The sequence below is a fragment of the Mauremys reevesii genome, linkage group 26 (assembly GCF_016161935.1).
Source record: "Mauremys reevesii isolate NIE-2019 linkage group 26, ASM1616193v1, whole genome shotgun sequence".
In the NCBI taxonomy this organism is placed as follows: Eukaryota; Metazoa; Chordata; order Testudines; family Geoemydidae; genus Mauremys; species Mauremys reevesii.
In genome coordinates, this window is record NC_052648.1 from 11,145,420 (window position 1) to 11,163,848 (window position 18,429).

An 18,429-nucleotide genomic window follows, 5' to 3' on the forward strand; every position below is an offset into this window, starting at 1 on the left:
GAACAGAACAGGGAATCATCAAGTGATTCACCCCCCTGTCGCCCATTCCCAGCTCCTGGCAAACAGAGGCTAGGGACACCATCCCTGCCCATCCTGGCTAATCGCCATTGATGGACCTATCCTCCATGAATTCATCTAGTTCTTTTTTGAACCCTGTTATAGTCTTGGCCTTCACAACATCCTCTGGCAAGGAGTTCCACAGGTTGACTCTGCTTTGTGTGAAAAAATACTTCCTTTGGTTTGTTTTAAACCTGCTGCCTATTTGTTTGTTTGTTTTAAGAAAGATGAAATTCTCTAGCATGGAATTTGACTAGACCCTCTCCTGCAACATCCCATCCCAAACAGCTGGCAAATCCCCTCTCTGGCTCATTGTAGGAGCTGGGAAGCTTTTTTTTACCTTTGAAAGAGGTGCGGCAAATGACCCAACTCTCCTCCCACATTCACTATGCCCCCAACTCAGCAACCCACCAAAGCATATGATTAAATCCCATCCAAATCAATGGGATTTAAGTACAGGCTTAAGTGCTTTGATATTTCAGGGCCTGTGTTTTTGACTGTGCTGGTGAGCTAACCACACCTGCATTCTCACTGCAGCTTTCCGTCAGCTCCTGTCCCCCTTGGCTGGGGTATCAGGCTCTTTCTGGCTGGGTGGAGGTATCAGATCCTAGGACATGCCTTATCTGGCTAGTATGTGGGGAGGGGAAGGATCCCAGCCCTCCTCCCAATATCTGCCTGGGAATGCAGGCATCAGATCCCTGCCTTCCCCCATCTCTGATGAGGGTGTGGGACAGGGGAGGATATCAGATCCCAATCCTCCACCTACAGCTGGGGAAGGGGGCAGGAAAGGTATCTGTTCCCAGCCCCACATGTCCATAGTCGGAGGGAGGGTATCAGATCTCAGTCCCCTTCCCTATAGCTAGGAGTAGCAGATCCCCCATGGCTTGTGGGATCTCATATCCCTCTCATCTATGGTGGGGGGGGGGGGTAGCAGATCCCCCTCCTCCATGGCTGGGGTCACAGATCTCCCTCTCCCCACTGGCTGGGGGGTGTCTCATATACCCCCCATGGTGGGGGTCACAGATTCCCCTCTCCCCACTGGCTGGGGGGTGTCTCATATCCCCCTCCCCCATGTTAGGGGTCACAGACCCCCCCCTCTCCCCACTGGCTGGGGGGTGTCTCATATCCCCCTCCTCCATGTCAGGGTCACAGACCCACCCTCTCCCCACCGGCTGGGGGTGTCTCATATCCCCCCCTCCGCATGTCAGGGGTCACAGACCCCCCCTCTCAGATCCCCCCTCCGCATGTCAGGGGTTACAGATCCCCCCTCTCCCCAATGGCTGGGGGGGTGACTCATATCCCCCCTCCGCATGTCAGGGGTCACAGACCCCCCCTCCCCACTGGCTGGGGGTGTCTCACATCCCCCTCCCCCATGGCGGAGGAGGGAGCCGGGGCGGTTCGGGGCTGCTCTCTGCCAATCGCCATGTTTCCCGGCCGCCCCCAGCCCGCCTTCCCCGGCGTGGGCCCGAGCTGGCCGGCAGCCGCCCCTGCGTGACCGCCTGTGCCGGGGTCGGCCCCCCCCGCCCGCACGTGTCTGGACGGAGCAGCCGCCCCTGGGCCGGGCCGCTCCCGCTCGGCGTCTGGGTCCGGCTGCCGGCGGCGGGTGAGTGCGCGCGGCCGGGCCCGGAGGGATCGGGGGGCCGGAGCCGCGCCTAGGGCCTGGGAGGGCACCAGGGGGCCGGTCGCAGGGCCTGGGGCAATGCGGGGAGGTGCCTAAAGCCCCTAGGCCCGGGGGTCCCAGGGCGACGTGGGACAGGAGGTGCCTGAAGCCCCTAAGCCCGCGGGTCACGGAGCCGAGGGGGCGCAGGGCCGGGGGGGCCCCCAGAGCGGCGGTCATGGAGCCGGCGGGGAGAGGTCCCGGGGCCTGGGGTCACGGGGGGGGCCCCGAAGCCCCTAGGCCGGGGGCTCGCAGGGCGGGGGGGCAGGTGCCTGAAGCCCCTGGTCCCGGGGAGGCCCCAAGGCGGGGGCTGGAATTAGGGCCGGATGAGACACCCCCCCCCCGCACACACACACACACACACACACATTGAGATGGGGGGGTGCTTGCGTGGCCCTAAGCCGGAGCGTGGCTACAAAACCAGTGCAGGCCGCAAAGCCTCGGGCTCTATTGGAAACAAGGCCGCCCCCGGGTGCGGGGCGAGCGGAGCGATTTCGTCCCGCCCACCGGCGTGCAGGCGATGACTGTCATGGGGCGGGGGGGTGGCTTTGGGTTGAGGCGAGCGGCGCGATTGGTGGAGGGACCTGTCAGTTAGCGGGCAGGGAGGTTGCCAGGTGCATTGTTTTGCAGACGGCTCGGGGTGAGGCTGTGGCCGGGCTGGGGAGGGACCTAGAGGGCAGAGTAATGACCCCCCCATTGGTGCCCACAGCCTGGCCTGACCACACTCTCTGCTAGAGCCAGGAATAGGACCCTGGAGTCCTGGTACCCAGCCCCCTGCCTTAACCACTAGCTTACACGCACCCTGCCCTGGTAATAAAAGGCCTGGCTCCCACTCCCGGCTGCTTTCATTACAAGGCCATGCGTTACTCCCACATCTGTGACTAGAACTCCCCGGTTCTGACTCCCCCCTGCTTTGTCTTTACCACTGGGCCGCGTCTCTCCCCAAAAGTTTGAGGGAACCTGTGACTGAAAATAAACTGACATCGTTAATCAGCTCCTTTAAATGGGGCCATTTTAACCTCCCCACGGATGGATTGACTTTAAAAAGTACAACCCCCCCGCCCAATCAATTCCTCTTCTGTTTGCTGAGCACAGGGTTGATGCCTCCACGCCCCCGTCGCCACCAAGCGTTTCTATAGCCCCATAAACGTACGCTGTGTGTTACACAACCCAGAACAAAATGCACTATGTGCCCCAGAGCGCTACAAAGCCATCATAGACTCAGAGCCATGTGAGTAGCCTGTGGGGAATAAACTCTGGATCCGCAGATTAAAGTACTGATCTCTGCTGTCCGCCTGCCCTACACGCATGCCCACACGCTGCAATTTTTATCCGTAGAAGGGCTTTTACCAGTGATCCCCTTTGGTGTGTGTGTTTTGTGACATTAACTTTCATCCCTTATTTTTAGGTTGGATTTCTGTTGCCCTGTTCTCCCTGCCAGAAGGCAGCTCGTTGTGGGGGTGACATCTGCCCCAGACAGGAAGCAACAGCTGGAGCAGTTCTTGAGCTCAGGTGACTTCTTCTAAAGGCTGGGTACTGGAATCTGAGAAAGGGCCCAGTTCCTTGGGTGGGGTAGGTTTAATCCAGGAACCAGCATGGGAGAGAAGCACCAGCAAACTGGGCAGTGGGTCAGGTTCATTCTGATGACTGGACCCTGACCCCTGCTAGGGAGTGATGCTTTTGGTGTACCAACCCCTTCCTTAGTGACAGCAGCATGGGAGCCTCCCCAGGGCTCTTTGCACAAAGCTGCTGGCTCAGGACAAGATGGGGCATGATGGGAACGAGGGGAGAGGATTAGACCTGCTTTCAGGGATAGCAGCATCGTGCCAGGATGAGGTGAGGTGACTGGGGAATTTGCTCCCTTCTCCAAATCCATGCCAACACTCTCGACTTGTGAACATACTTCTGTTGCAGTCCTGTTTCCTGCTTTGATCACATTTGGCTCCTCAGTAGGACCCTTCGTTTGGATCCTGCTACTTTATTTTTTTGCATTTGATCTGCTTTCATAGCATGAGTATTGTACTGTTTTTATTGTCACTTCTGTGTAATTCCCCCAATACCGTTGGACGAAAGGATTTTATATTCAAAAGGGGCGGCTGTTGTCAGGGTGCCCAAAATTAGAGGCCACTTTAAAAAAGGAGGGTGAAAAGGACTGTTGTTACATCCAGGTCCTCTCATATTCCAGGGCTTTGCCACAGTATTCCCAGCATGAGTTGAGTTAATCTCATCCACAGGGCAACATCTAGCTAGGCAAGTGTGGAGGAGGTTTAGCTGAACATAGAGTTTACATGTGTTTGATGGGAAGCGTAGCCTGCAGGGCATGGGGAATGCCAGGCAGTGCTGTGTTAAGGAAAGCTGCAGGGTAATATTAAAGAAACTCTAATCACCCATCTACGGGCAAAGAGGAGTGAGCTAGTAAGAGCTGAATCATTCCCCTCCTACGGAAAACCTCACGGGAGGGGAAATGTTCCTTGTTCCCAACGCTTGTTCCCTCCAGGGGAAGGTTTTGCAGGCACATGGCTCTTTCAGGGCTGCTGGGATCTTTCCATCAAGCTGAATGAAGCAGCAGTAACTTCTGTGGGGGCGTGTTGAAGAAATGCCACATGCTTGCTAAGGACAGTGCTTTGCTCCCTTCCCACCAGCTGATCCACCCCTAAACCTACAGAGTTCTAACATGCACTCTTCACATGGAGGGACATCTGTGGGCTTGGAGAAAGTTGCTGCCCGCCTCTCTCTGAAAACTTTGGCAAGGGCAGAGTGGAATTTCCTGTTGGAATTTTTAAAGGCTTTGCTTCCTTTGGATCACTATTATTTTATTGTACTGTGAGTAGCTTGGGGCCAGATTCTGAGCTGCCCTTTAACCAGTGTAAACCTAGAATAACGACCCTGAGATCAGTGAATTTACTACAGATTTACAACAGCATAACAGACGCAGAATCTCGCCCACGCAATAGGAATAATTTATAATCTGTGCTATAAGTTGTGTCCTATGTTTTTCATCTCTTTCCATCTCACTGCTTTTTACTGCAGCACATTTGAAAGTGAAAATGCACAGGTGTGAAAATAGTTTGAGGGTGAGTTTTAAAAACAACACAAGACTGGCCAAAAATTGCGTGTGTTGAGGGTTTTACAAAACCTAGTAGTAATAGGAATTCTCTCTTATTTACATTCATAGCCCACTCCCACCAGGGTTCAAAGCGGTTGATCAGAGAACACAGATATTTGTTTGGATTTAAACATTCTCGTTCAGTATTTTCTAAGTTAGATATCACAGCCTTGGGCTAGTGCCTGAGAACCAGAAAGGGAAGCTTGCGATAAATGAAAATGAAAGCTGTAAAAGTGCAAAATGTAACTAACCAACCCAAGTATGGTCCATTTCAGTGCTTTGATTTAGAGATCGAGGGAGCTGCTGCTAACACACGTAAGGAAATTTTTGATTGATATTTGGGACCTGATCATGCAGCCCTTACTCACACAAGTAGTCCTTACTCATGCAGGTATCCAGTGCCTTTAGTAGGCCTACTTGTGTGAGTAGGGACTACTTATAATCCTACTTCTTTTGACTTTAGTGATGCAGGACTAGGCCACTTGTGAATATGGGTTGCAGGGTTGGCAAGGGCGCCGATCTAGCAAACACTTGTGCATGAGCGTAGGAGAGTAAAATTGCACAAGATCACACCTCTCTTGGGGTCCTTTGTGCATTTCCTTCCTGGTCAGCCATGGTGTACAAGGAAATGTCCCGCGGGTATGTAACTGCTGTGTCTTTCTTGTTCCTGCTTTATAGTTGGAGGAGAGACAATGGCCCAGGAGACTAATCAAACACAGGTGCCTATGCTGTGTACCACCGGCTGTGGATTCTACGGCAGCCCCCGGACCAATGGGATGTGCTCAGTTTGCTATAAAGAGTATCTACAGAGGCAGCAGAGCAGTGGCCGGATAAGCCCCCCAGGTAGAGGAAAGTCCATTGATTGGAAGTCTGGGTGCGTGATATTTTATGAAGCCAGGACAGAACGGATGAAGTGTAGCGCTGCCTCTCAGCCGATCCGAGAGGTCTCTGGCTCGGCATATAAGCCAGGATCCCACAATCCCTGCACTACCTTAGTTGTATCCCCCCTGATCCAAGTTGTGCATTAGACATGGCTCCCATTCATCACACTCCAGTACGTCGCATGTCCTGACAGTGAGACTCCATGCTGTTCAGCTGCTCCCTGAACTCCCCAGTTACCACCAGAGACACCGGGCCAGATTCATCCCCGGTGCAAACCCATTGAAGTCAGTGAAATGGCACCAGGGATGAAATTGGCCACTTGGGTTGTCTAGTTTTCTCATCTCAATAGTGCTGACAAGCCAGAGCAGTGAAATTAAGGATCTGATCCTTGCTACTAAACACATTAGACGCGTGACTGAACAGAGAGGCAGCTGTGAAGACAAACTCTGCTCTTCCCATCATTAGCAGGATTCACCCCTGCTGTGGGTTTGTGCAGACACTGAGTGTACAGGTACCTAGATGGCAACGTGAGAGATGCCTGATAAATCCCTTGTATAATTTTTATCCCCAGCATAGCAATGCTGTACTTGATTTCACTGCAGGGGATGGTACACTAAGGAGGTTGTTATTCCTTAAGGAGGATTAGAGAATTCACTAGAGAGTTTGGTTTAGATCCTCAGCCGGTGTAAATCGTTGTTTCTGTTGTAGCCAGTGGAACGACGCTGGTTTACAGCAGCTGAGAATCTGGTCCTTTGGCTTTAAGCAGTGGCAAAATAACATTTGGGTTCTAGATAACGTAGGTGCCTGCAGTGTCCCTTTAAGGGCCCTTTCAAAGGGCATGTCTGTCTTGAGGTGGAGAATGGGGCAGCTTGGTTTCTCAGTACCAAGAAACTGAGAGGCAGACTCTCAAAGAACAGTCCTGAACAGCCTTCCATTGAAGCCAATGGGAGTTGAGGGTGATTCGCACGCTGAACCTTTGTGGGTAGGTTCTCCTCATCATCCGTCAAAGCCTGAGGAGCTGCTAAAACCTCCATGGAGGATCCCTTTGGCTCTTGTGGGAAAAACCGCTTGAGTTAGTGAGAAGAGTTGTGTGATCCTGGGTCTGAAGGACACCAAGTGAATCAGGAATTCATGCTGGCCCTTTGGCTACTGGCTAACGCCTGTGGAGCTTGCTGATGTTTCTGAGAGTTCACTGAGAATGTGGGGTTTTGTCTTAGCAGCAAGTGGTCCCAGCAACAGTCCCGCAGCTTCAGATTCCATCCCAGGACAGGGCACAGAGGGAGACCCGACGCCTGAAGATGTGAAAACCAGGTAGGGGCAAGAAACTCTATGCGGATCTACCAGCAATAGCTGTGGGACCAGGAGAGAGGCTTTTATTCTCTGCCTTGCAGCTGATTAGCTTTTGTAAAACAGTCTGGGTCTAAAGAGGTCACTGACTCAGTGTTCACCTCTCTGACAGCAGGGTCAGCCTCTAAACGTCTAGTGCCCCAAAGGTGACTAGCTGACGTGTGGGGCCTGGTATGAAAAGGCATACACCTGTGAGTGTCCTTCCACCCCCATGCCCCCGCTGCTTGGAGCTTTGCTGAGGTTAACCCTCTCTGATCCTTTTCCTCTCTGCCTGCTTCATTTCAGAGGAGCGTCCTGGCTGTACAGACAAGCCACAGGGCCTGATTCCCCTCTCAGGCTGGTGTAAAGAGTAATTACATTGAAGTCAGTGGAACTATATTGGTGTAAAAATGCTGTGAATGAGAAGAACAAAATACTTCATGAAGTCCACAATAGACCTCCCTATGTATAACTAATTTACCAGTGCAGCACCTGGATACAAGGGTGATGGGCATTCTAGAAAACCCCCAGAGGGCTGGAATGAGACAGGAGAATCAGACCTATTTTCTCCAGTTCATTGCTGTAAAGTTCAGCAGAGTCCTGTCCTTAACTTGATGGAGGGAGCTGACTGCCTGGGTATGTTCACTTCAGCGGCTGAATGCAGGGGTGGCCAACCCAGCTTCTCATTGGAAGGAGCTGTGGATGAAAGAGAGAAACTGACCTTGCCTCTTTTCTAGCTGGAATAAAAAACCCACCGGATCAAATCCATCCCCACTGTAATTCCATTGATGGCCCAGTGCTCTTCACCCTGGGTTGAATTCTGCTCATAGCTTTCAAAGGCTCCAGATAGTATTAAATTCAAAACCAATGATACAGATGTGTCTGAAACAGACTTTAATAAATGGAAGGAAAAAAATCCAGGGCTTAGACTCTTTGAGGGAGAAAAATCAGGTGGATTTCTGACCTAGAATACTAAGCTGTAGTAAATAGAACTTGTAAATACAACTTACAAATGTAGTAAATACAAGTATATATGCACACAGCTCTGCCTGTGCACCATAGCCGGAATCCAAAACACCTGCTGTATTCAAATCCCAGTTTGTCCCAGCTGCTTCATAACTCTCCCACCCCTGCTATTCTCGCTCAGCTCTGCCATGGCCATGCAGTCCTCACCAATAGCTGTTCTGGTCCTGGATCTCTCTCTATGGATTGTGAATCATGTCCATGGCTTTGGGATGTAGCGGGGAGGAGGGAGGCTGAGATCATCACAAATTCATTCCATTTGAGTCCTAAGAGAAACGTGAACCCAAGTCTCCAGGGAAGAGAGGTTAAATGATTGACCTACCATGCTGCTGTGCTTTCTGTGAATGTAATGAAGTTAATTTTGTGGGCTGAAGATGCATCTCGCATAACTGCTCATCCGAGGAAAATATTTCTGTTTGTTTGTTGTTAATGCTCCCAGCACTCAGACTCCTGTGACCCATCAGATGACGGCCATGAGCATATCCAGAGAGGAAACTAGCAGCGAGACAGTCGGATACATTAGCACAGACGAAACCTCATCGGCATCTTCCTCATCAGGTTGGCACGAGTATAAATGATAATCCAGTTTTAAGCAGCAAATAGAATACTAGCCAGGAACACAGGGAAGAATCAAACGTGTATGATCTGTAGGTAAGATCTAGGGGAAAGCGTTGGAAAGGCAGTTTCCTCATTGCCTGAGGATGAAGCCTAATAGATCACTCTGTGGGCTGAGAACTGACTAGCCACCAACCTTCAAATACCTGGCGGCCAGATAATCTTCCATGATTTCTGTCTTTTTAAATGTCAGAACACCTGGAAGCAACCCACTGCCTGGTGTGCCCCTCTAGGCGACTGCATGCTGCAGTTCCATGCCATCTCTCGAGAGAGGAGTGGCGATCGATCCAGTGCAGGTTAATGGCAGAGGACTAGGAAATAGGACTCCTGGGTTCTATTTCTGGCTATACTGGTGACTCGCTCTGTTGCGTTCCTCACTTTACTGATCTGCGAAATGGCCACATTAATACCCGCATGCCTCACAGAGATGTTTGTGCAGTGGAGAAGTGCAAGTGTCAGTGCTAAGTAGGGAACAGCTTCTGGTTGATCCGTTGCAGTTGATTTGGAGCCATAACGGTGCCACATGCTGCCATGGAGTTGCTCTCCTGCAGTCTGAAGCTACGGTTATTTAACCCACACCACCCATTTGTTCCTGTACAAACGCTTTTTTTTAAAATGGAGGGTTGATGGCCATTAAAGGAAGTGGATCCTGCTGCCGGATTGAACCATTGGCTCAAGTATGGTGACGGGAGTCCTTTTCTTATGAGTGCAGGGCAAGAACTTGGAAAGAATAGGTGAGGCTGGGGTGAGGGTGGTGGTGGTTTCTGGCAAGCGGCGCAAAGACAGGTAGCCTAGTCTGATGGAAAAGGCACTGGGCAGGGACTTGAGAGACCTGGCTTCTATTCCTGGCCACTGAGTCATTTCATGATCATCAGCAGGTCACTGCTAAAGGTAGGTCTGCACTGCAGCGGGGTGTGTGATTTGCCGTTCATGTAGATGTACCTGCACTAGCTGCACTTTAGCTAGCTTGCTAGATCCGCAGCCTTGAGGATGTGGCAGCGTGGGCTGCACAAGTCATCCCTACCCTCTGGGGTGTGTGCTTGTGCTGCCTGCACTGAAGTTCACGCCACTGCATCCTCCTGGCTGTTTTCAGTGAGCTAATGAGGTTAAAGCTAGTGTGGGTACGTCTGCACAAGCCACACATCGCACCCCCAGCTACAGTGTAGACGTAGCCTTCGTCTTCTAGGGCTAGATTTTTCTAAGGTGTTTAGGCACCTGAAGATGCAGATAGGTGCCTAGTGGGAGTTTCCAAAGTGGTTAGGCGCCGAACTCCCATGGATCTCAATGGGAGACAGGTGCCAGCCTGCTTAGGTGCTTTTGGAAATCCAGCGAGGCACCTAAATACCTTTGAAAACCTGGCCCTTAGAGCCTCAGGGTTCCCACCAGTAGAGGAGGGATTGTGGGGCTTACTTACGTGTGTAAAGCATTGTGGGACCTACAGGTGAAATATGCTATGGAAGTGTGACCATTCATTATTTATTTAACTAAGCTAAAGCCCTGAACTGGGACTCGAGAGATCTGGATCTCAGACAAGTCATGTGATCTCTTTGCCTCAATTCTCCGCCTGTAAAATGGAGATAATCTCTCTCCCCTTTCTGTGTTGTCTAGATGGTAAGCTCTTTAGGGCGGGTATTTTATCTCACTGTACGTATGTACAGCTCCTAGCACAGTGGGGTCCCAATCTCCATTAGGGCCTCTAGGTGCTAGTGTAACAAAAACAATACATAGAAATGTTCCCTGGTGTGGAAGGGAGGTAAGGAAACTCTCCCCTCCTCTCTTTGTTCCAGAGACCCTCCTTGAAATATCCCAGAACTCCGCTGAGGGTGAGAAGACTTCAGAAAAACCCAAACAGAAAAAGAATCGCTGTTTTACTTGCCGGAAGAAGATCGGGCTAACTGGTAAGACATAACGGGGAAAGCTGCCTGTGGCCAAGAACAGCACCTGCCTGCTTTAGGGAAAGCCGATTTTTTTAATCCCTGAGGTGGTATCAGTTTTCAGACGTTATTGTAGGGTTTCATAAACATACGGCCATATCCCCTGGTTCAGTGATCCTCTCTGATTTCACAAGATAAGCAGAGTTGGGGGAGTTTGGAGGGGAAATTTCCGAGGGATGTGTTGGTATCACGAGAAATGTTGGCGAATTGCTTGGCGGGACGCTGTCCTTTGAACAATACTGAACCCCCAGCCTTAGCTTTTCCAAGCAAGTGACACAATTCTCGTCTGTTTCCTTGCTGCTGTGAGCATTCCAATAGCAAACTGAGCGGCACCTCTCAGTTTCGCTCCGCCGCTGCTCGGCAAAGCTTCGTGCAGAAGCAAAGGCAGTGGAGCTGGCTTTCTGCAGAACTGGGAGGACAGCTGGTGGTTGTGGGTGCCTCGGTAGTTGGGTACCCAATTTGAGACATTTTAAAAGGGTCTGATCTTCAGAAAGGGCCTCATACCCACCCTCTGAAAATCAGGCCCTTTTACGATCTCGCAAGTTGGACCCTCAGAAATGGAGGTACCTCAAATCTCTAGTCACTCCTGAAAACCTTGGTCTGTGTATTCAGGGGAAAGCTAAAGTGATGTGCTGGACCCCTGGCTTGCCAGAGAAGGAGGCGAGTTTGTGTGTGGATTTTTTTAAGCCCTTTGTACTTTCTCCCTAATGCTGAGAGGCCACTGAGGAAATGTGAGCCTCATGCAGCTTGTGGATGTGGCGAAGGACAGATAAGCCCTGGGCACAAGCTGAACTCAGTTAAGACCAGCTATAGGGAAGCTTGGGTAATACAAGAATGTATTGTGACAAAGTTCCTCCTCTATCTTGGTGGGTCCTGCGCTTATTGGCATATTTGTTTTGCCTCAGAGATTTACCATGTGGGTCAGGGACCAGCCCACAGACCTTCCCCTCTGGTAGAACCCACAGTCCAGGTCAATTCCTCCAGTGTCTGATCAGGAGTTGGGAGGTTTTCGGGGAACCGAGACCCACCCTCTACTCCGGGTTCCAGCCCAGGGCCCTGTGGATTGCAGCTGTCTATAGTGCCTCCTGGAACAGCTGCGTGACAGCTACACCTCCCTGGGCTACTTCCCCATGGCCTCCTCCAAACACCACCTTTGTCCTCACCACAGGACCTTCCTCCGGGTGTCTGATAACGCTTGTACTGTTCAATCCTCCAGCAATGCGCCTTCCCACTCAGCTCCTAGTGCCTCTTGCTCCCAGCTCCTCGCATGCACACTACAAACTGAAGTGAGGGCCTTTTTAAACTCAGGTGCCCTGATTAGCCAGCCTGTCCTAATTGATTCTAGCAGTTTCATCTCAATTGGCTCCAAGTGTCCCAATTAGCCTGCCTGCCTTAATTGGTTCCAGCAAGTTCCTGCTTGTTCTGGAACTGCCTCTGTTACCTTACCCAGGGAAAAGAGATCTACTTAATCTGGGACTAATATATCTGCCTTCTAACACTCTCCTGTATGTGGGGCCTATTTCCGATGTGGGGCCAATTTCCGATCCTCCGTCCGTTCACGTATCCGGGCAGAGTTCCTCTGGGCAACGACCACCGGCTCTCTCAATGTTATCGAGGAGCGGTGGGTTTAGTGGCCTCTCCCTAGGAGGGAGGAGGGGTTTTCAGCAGTCATGTCCCAGTACTCCAGAGGAACACTCTCCTGTATCCATCTGGCCTGACCCTGTCACAGTATCTACACATTTATTTTGTAATAGGGATGTTTGGAATTCATTCACTGGGAGTCCAGGTCTGGAACAGCCTTCCAAGGGGAGTGGTGGGGGCAAAAAATCTTAACTGGCTTCAAGCCTGAGCTTGCTAAGTTTCTGGAGGGGATGGGATGATGAGTCTGCCTCCCATGGCGTGTAGCCGATCTGCGGCTGCCAGCAGCAAATCTCTCCAGCGGCCGGTGATGGGACACTAGGTGGGAAGGGCTCTGAGTTACTACAGAGAATCCTTGTTCAGGTGTCTGGCTGCTGGGGCCCGCCCACATGCTCAGGGTTTAACTGAGCACCATATTGGGGTCAGGAAGGAAGTTCCCCCCAGGTCAGTTTGGCAGAAACCCTGGGGGGATTTCGCAGCCTTCTGCAGCACGGGGCACGGGTCACTTGGAGGTTTAAACAGTAGATTCTCTGTAACTTGAAGCCTTTAAACCATGATTTGAGGATGTCAGTAACTCAGCCAGAGGTCAATTACAGGAGTGGGTGGGTGAGGTTCTGCAGCCTGCGATGTGCAGGAGATCAGAGTAGATGATCACGATGGTCCCTTCTGGCTGTAAAGTCTAGGAGTCTGAGGTCCAGTGAGACACATTGTCAGAGGGGCAGGGAAAGGGAGGGCTTGCCTTGCTGGTACCGGTTCTTCATTCTCCAGGGCTGTCAGTCCTAGCACTCCCTTCATTTAAATATACAGCCGTTCCTTGGAAAGAGGGAGCTTGCCTTGCCAGCTGGCTGGGCCCTCTACCCTTCAGCCGTGGTCTAGTCAGTCAGTCTTTTGTTCAGACTAGGGTCCCTCCCATCTACCAGCGATTCCCAACATACCCCTGGGACTGTCTGCTACTCTGGGTTTCTACAGCGCCTGGCCCAATGGGGCTCCCTTTTTGGTTGGTCCTTAGCCACTAATGTAATAACCATGATCATGATCAATGTAACATGGGACTGATGCTCTAGGCTGGGTTTTTCAAAAGCGCTTGGTGTTGGCCTAGCTCTGTGGAAGTCAGTGGTCAAATCCCCTGAGAGGGGCAAAGTTAGGCCAGGAATGAGCACTTGAAAATCCCCCCAGCCCCCTGCCTGCCGCTGAAAATCAACTGGACTCTGACTGTTCAGTGAAAGCAAGATCAGCCTATTCGTTATGAGCCTGTGGAGCTTGATGGTGAAAAAGTAACAGGGTTGTCCCAGACAAGCAGCATTAATCGGGTCCTGTAAGATGTTACAGGCAAGAAAATTCACTAAGCAATTAACTTGGCTGCATTTCCTTACCAAAAACAGGACTCCCCTGACATTACTCCACCATTTAATCTTTCCCTGGAAAAAGTTAACCCCAGAGCTGTGGCGGTGATGCTTCTTTGAGCAGAGCGCTCTCCTCTTTAACCTAGTTGTAGATTGTGTTTAACAACATGAAATTTACACACAAGCCTTTGCTTTCACCAGCATTAAGGTCCCATGCGCGAGATAAGCCCGAGGTGTTTGTGCAGTGCCTGGCACAACGAAGCCCTGATCTCGATTTGCAGCCGTTGGGCGCTATCTCATAAATGTTATTAGCACGTCCACTCCAGGTACACAGAGAAGGGAAAATACACTCTTGGTGCAGGCTCTCCAGATCTGTAGGCAACCGGGTGTCTTGGAAGGGAAGCTGCTTTCTTACCCAGCATGTTTAAAAAGTCGAACACCCCCCACCCCTTCTTACGGGAATAAACATATTGGGTAGCTCAGAAGAATTCTGTGTATTAGGGAAAGGCAAGTCAGTACCCGTGTCCTTGGATTCTCAGATGGGGATAAATATATCCCTTCGTGGATCGAATCGGTCCATAGCATGATGGCCCCCAGAAAGGTGCAGGCTGCTGCAGCATTGTCCGGTGGTTAAAGTTGAAGTTAGGAGAGACAGTTTTTTTGGCTGCTCTGCTGAACTGAGCAGATTACTGCCTGCCCCCTGATCCCCAATCTAGGACACTGGGGATACGGGTAACTGGTCAGTTCAAAAGAAAAAAAAAAGCAAGCATTAAGAGCTAACTAAAAAATTAAAACTACTTAAGGCAAGTAGGTAGTTCACGTGTAGTTTGACTCATCCCATCCAAAGGCACCAGAGACATTAGCCATAAAACCCAGTTCTCTGGAAAGTTTTCAAGGGGACCAATGATCAGAATGAGACACAGTTGTAGCGAACACAGTTCTGTGGATAAAGCAAACCTAAAATGTCCAAGTAGCAACCAGGCTGTTACCTAGTATCTAGCGAGACCCATCAAAATGCAGCACAACCTCAATTATCTGAGCTTCAGCGAACTGGTTTCCAAAACAGGGTCATTTTCCCATAGTCCATTATCTTTGGTTATTCAAACGCTTCCAGTGACGCTGCTGCCTCTGGCTTGCCCTTTGCTGAATGGGTTGTGCTGTAAATCTAACATGGCACGTTGTATTTTGAGCCACTCCTCCTGCCATCGGGGCACAAAAGAGCTGACTGCCGCTCAGCAGAAATGTGAGAACAGGAAGCCTGATCTTTATGGGAAGCCTGGTGACATGCTGTGACCTCCAACCTTGGCTTCTGATTGGCTCACTAGCCCTCCTCCTCTCCAGTGAATGTGGGAGCACAGGGGCACAGGAAATCAAATGAAGGGATGGCCGAGCCACTGGACTTCTCCGTGGCAGCAGCTGAGCCACCCTGGATCACGGGGTTGGGGGGCTCCACAGAGGACTCGCAGGCAGTTAGTGCCTAATCTGACCTTTTTTAGGCATAAATGGGGCATCAGTGTGTGCCAAGCGCCAACCCTCTCGCCCTGTTTGTGTCACCTCCCCATCCTGATAGTTCATGGTTAACTCTGCTTTGTCTCTCTGGAATTCGCCTCTCCAGGTTTCGACTGCCGCTGCGGGAACCTGTTCTGTGCCATCCACCGGTACTCTGACATGCACAGCTGCCCGTATGACTACAAGGCGGAGGCGGCCGAGAAGATCCGCAAGGAGAACCCCATTATTGTGGCAGAGAAGATCCAGAAGTTGTGAAGGAAGCTGAGCATTGAGTACTTGAGCCTTGTGGCGTGGCACTCCTCCCACTCCCGTTCCCTTCCCCCCCACGGTGTCTGGGATCCTGCCAGGAGGCGAGGAGACTCAGCAACCCCGTGGCTCCTTTCTCCCCACTTCTTTTCCTCTACCCGTCACTCAGTTGACGTGTTTTTAACCCGTTTTCAACCAGAAAAGGGATCTGCACCTACCCCGCCCGCCCCCCTGTTAAGAGCTTTGGACTTGTCTTCCAGCAGGGCTGGGCACACAGCTCACGGCGTGGAGGAGTTCAGCAGCCCTTCCGTTCTGTCTGTGCGACAGCCCCGGGCTTTGCAAACAGGAGCCTGCTGTGAGCATTGGTGAGTCACTGCAGCACCTTGCTCAGCAGCAAACGTCATCTCCTCGCCCACTGAGGCTCCCATTTGGGCTCAGACACAGAACAAGGATTCTGTCCCGTTACAGCTCTGAGTTTTCCCCCTTCCCCTTAAGCAGCGGTCGGTGTCGCGACAGAATCGTGAAGCGGCGGCGGCTGGTGCAGCAGAAGGAGCTCGTGGCTCGCGGATGCTGCAGCCAAACGTGAGCGTTACACCCATGAGCCAGGAACGTTAAGGAAAAACCCACAAATGCCTCTTGCCCTTCCCCAGGCTTTGTGGGATGCTGGGCTCAGCGGCGGGGGCTGCTTTCAATGCTCCGGCGGGACGCCCGGCGCTAGCCTCGTGTTTCAGACTCGCCCATGTGCAGTTGTTGGCTGCTTACCGAGCAAGGCCGATTGTAGCCCCACCGAAGCTCACGCGCCAATAACTCCCTTCCGCCCCTCCCACTCTTTACCTTCTGCCTTATTGTGTGATTCTCTCTTATCAGGGTTGTGCGCAAAACTCAGACCAGCAATCCTCCTCCTCCTCCTCCTCCCTTTGCTGCACGCATGCAAATCTCAGAGAGCTCTGTCCTCCCTCCAGGCCTCGCTGATATTCAGTGAGCCTCTCTCTCGAGTGGGTGGATCTGGTGGGAAATCACACTGAGCCGCTGACCTCTCCCAGCTCACTGCTTGTTCCCCGGGGTGCAGCGGTAGTGGCAGATCCTCAGCTGTTGTGAATCAGGGCCGCTCCATTGCCTTATAGCAGCTGAATCTGCCTGCTAAGGAACTTCTACCGTTCTGAGCCATACAGGTCCCCTCCAGTTCCCAGATGTGGATCAAAGGGGCTGAATTTGGGCACCTCTGGGACCCAGATTGAGGTTCTGATCCTGGATGGAGAGGAATGTTGGAAACTCACAGGATCTGGCCCTCGATTAGATTTGAAAAGAGGATTCGGGGCAGGGGTGGGTGTGAAAGCCACTCCTGTGCGGCGCGCCAGCCCCACACCCCTGCGCCACTGAAATCCCACGTACATTCCTGTGATGAGCAGGACTCGGTATAGAGGCGCTGGGCAGGCTCTCTGCAGAGGAGTGAATTTCACCCGGGCCCCGCAGCAGCTAGGAGCCTAGGAATCAGGCTGCCACTGCTGCTTTGAGGGGAGCTCTCGGATGGGAGCGTTAGGAGGTGGCTCGTTTCTGGGCTGTTTACAAGACCCAACAAGCTGAACGAGCCCCGAATTCTAGAAGCAAAGGAAGCGAAATGAGCCCCCGGAGAACGAAGCAACTAAAATGCCTCTGCCCTACTTTTAAACTGTCCCACGTGATAAATTGTTCCCTTAAACATCGACTTGATAGTAAAAGTGCAAGAAGCAGTTCAATCCACCGGGCCAGACCTGAGCTGCTGTAAAGCAATCCTGAAATCCACGCGGCCTGGCCCATTCACACCAGCTGAGGATAAAGATTTTTAATTTTTCTACCTGGATCCAGCCAAATCAGTCTCTCCCCTCCTTGTCCTAGCAGCATTCCCTGCAGAAGGTACCATGGGGAAAGAATTCAAGGGCTAAATTCTGGGCTCAGTAACACTGGTGTAAATCCAGAGTAACTACAGTGGAGATAGAGCTTAGAGCCGCCCTCTCCAGTCTGACCCTGGTGTAACTCCATTGATCGGCATGGAGCTGGTGTATAAAACTGGAGTGACGCATTGGTGAATCTGATCCGCTCTGCAAATCCGGAGTAGCTCCATTGACTTCAGTGCAGACACGCCAGGCTAGCTACTGGGCTGGAGGATCCAGCCTGGAGCATCAATCCCAAGTAGCATTGCCGACTTCATGGCAAATTCCAAGTCTTGTTTTGGTTTCAGTAGAGGCGTGCTAGGTACGTGCCAAGGTAACATGGCTCTGAATCAGGGCCAGGCTGTAAACGCAGAGCAGCTGTGTTCTCGTCAATGCAGAAAGCTGGAATAGCTCCGCTGGAGTCATTCTGGATATACACGGGTGCTTCTGAGACCAGCATCTGGTCTCCAGCAGTTTGGGGCCATATAACCAGTGTCGGGGGTTGGTTTCCTTCTGCGCCATCCTTTTGGTAGCCTAAGTGGGCTCGTTTGGGCTTGTGTTTAATTCAAGCCAGCTAGCGGTTTCTTCCTCCCACCATACGCTTCCTGGTGCCCACGCCCATCTTGAGCCCAGCAGAAACCCCACTTCCTTATGGAGAGACATTTTCATTGGTGAAAAGGGCCTGCTGCACCGTGGCTGGCTTGGTCCCCAACCTTGGTTCCAGCACGGCCATGGGAGCCCTGGAACCATTCTCCGATCACACACTGTCAGTAGCGGTCACATTAAGCCTGGGAATTCTTTACCAGGGGGGAGGGGCAGTTCATTGTGGAGGGAAGCCCAGGCAGTGATAAACCAGCCCTCTGTGTCTCCACCACTTCCTCTATCTCTGTCTTCTTCCTAGAAAGTCTGATACCAGATATGTAAATATTAATATATTCTAGTTTGCTTGGATGGTGTCAACTGCTCTTTGTGTTGCTGTGGCTCGGGAGCTCTCTGGCCACCCGCCGTTTGAGCTGGTGTTTTGCGGGTGAACTGCCGACGACCCCAGGAATAGCTGCGTGATGAAGGGTGCCACTCTATTGTTCAGCTCCAGTCGTCGTTGGCAGCGCGCTTTGAGATCTCCAGGTGACAAGCGCCGTAGAAGAGCCGGGTGTTCTGATGAGCGCCTGGGTGTGCTTTTCCC

General features: G+C 51.8%; 1 protein-coding gene across 2 annotated transcripts; it reads left to right on the top strand.

Moving 5' to 3' along the window:
- The first annotated feature begins 1,700 nt into the window (after positions 1-1,700).
- On the top strand, positions 1,701-18,197 carry LOC120391856 (AN1-type zinc finger protein 6-like). Of its 2 annotated transcripts, none has more exons than XM_039516046.1 (8): positions 1,701-1,816; positions 2,810-2,945; positions 3,123-3,226; positions 5,499-5,663; positions 6,920-7,013; positions 8,491-8,609; positions 10,454-10,564; positions 15,197-18,197. In XM_039516046.1, the coding sequence occupies exons 2-8, from the start codon at positions 2,902-2,904 to the stop codon at positions 15,343-15,345; spliced, it is 786 nt and encodes a 261-aa protein (XP_039371980.1). In that variant the 5' UTR covers positions 1,701-1,816; positions 2,810-2,901; the 3' UTR covers positions 15,346-18,197. The 2 variants fall into 2 exon arrangements, with proteins under 2 accessions (XP_039371980.1, XP_039371981.1); XM_039516047.1 differs by having other exon boundaries at positions 1,704-1,816; positions 6,923-7,013.
- Positions 18,198-18,429: the final 232 nt, after the last annotated feature.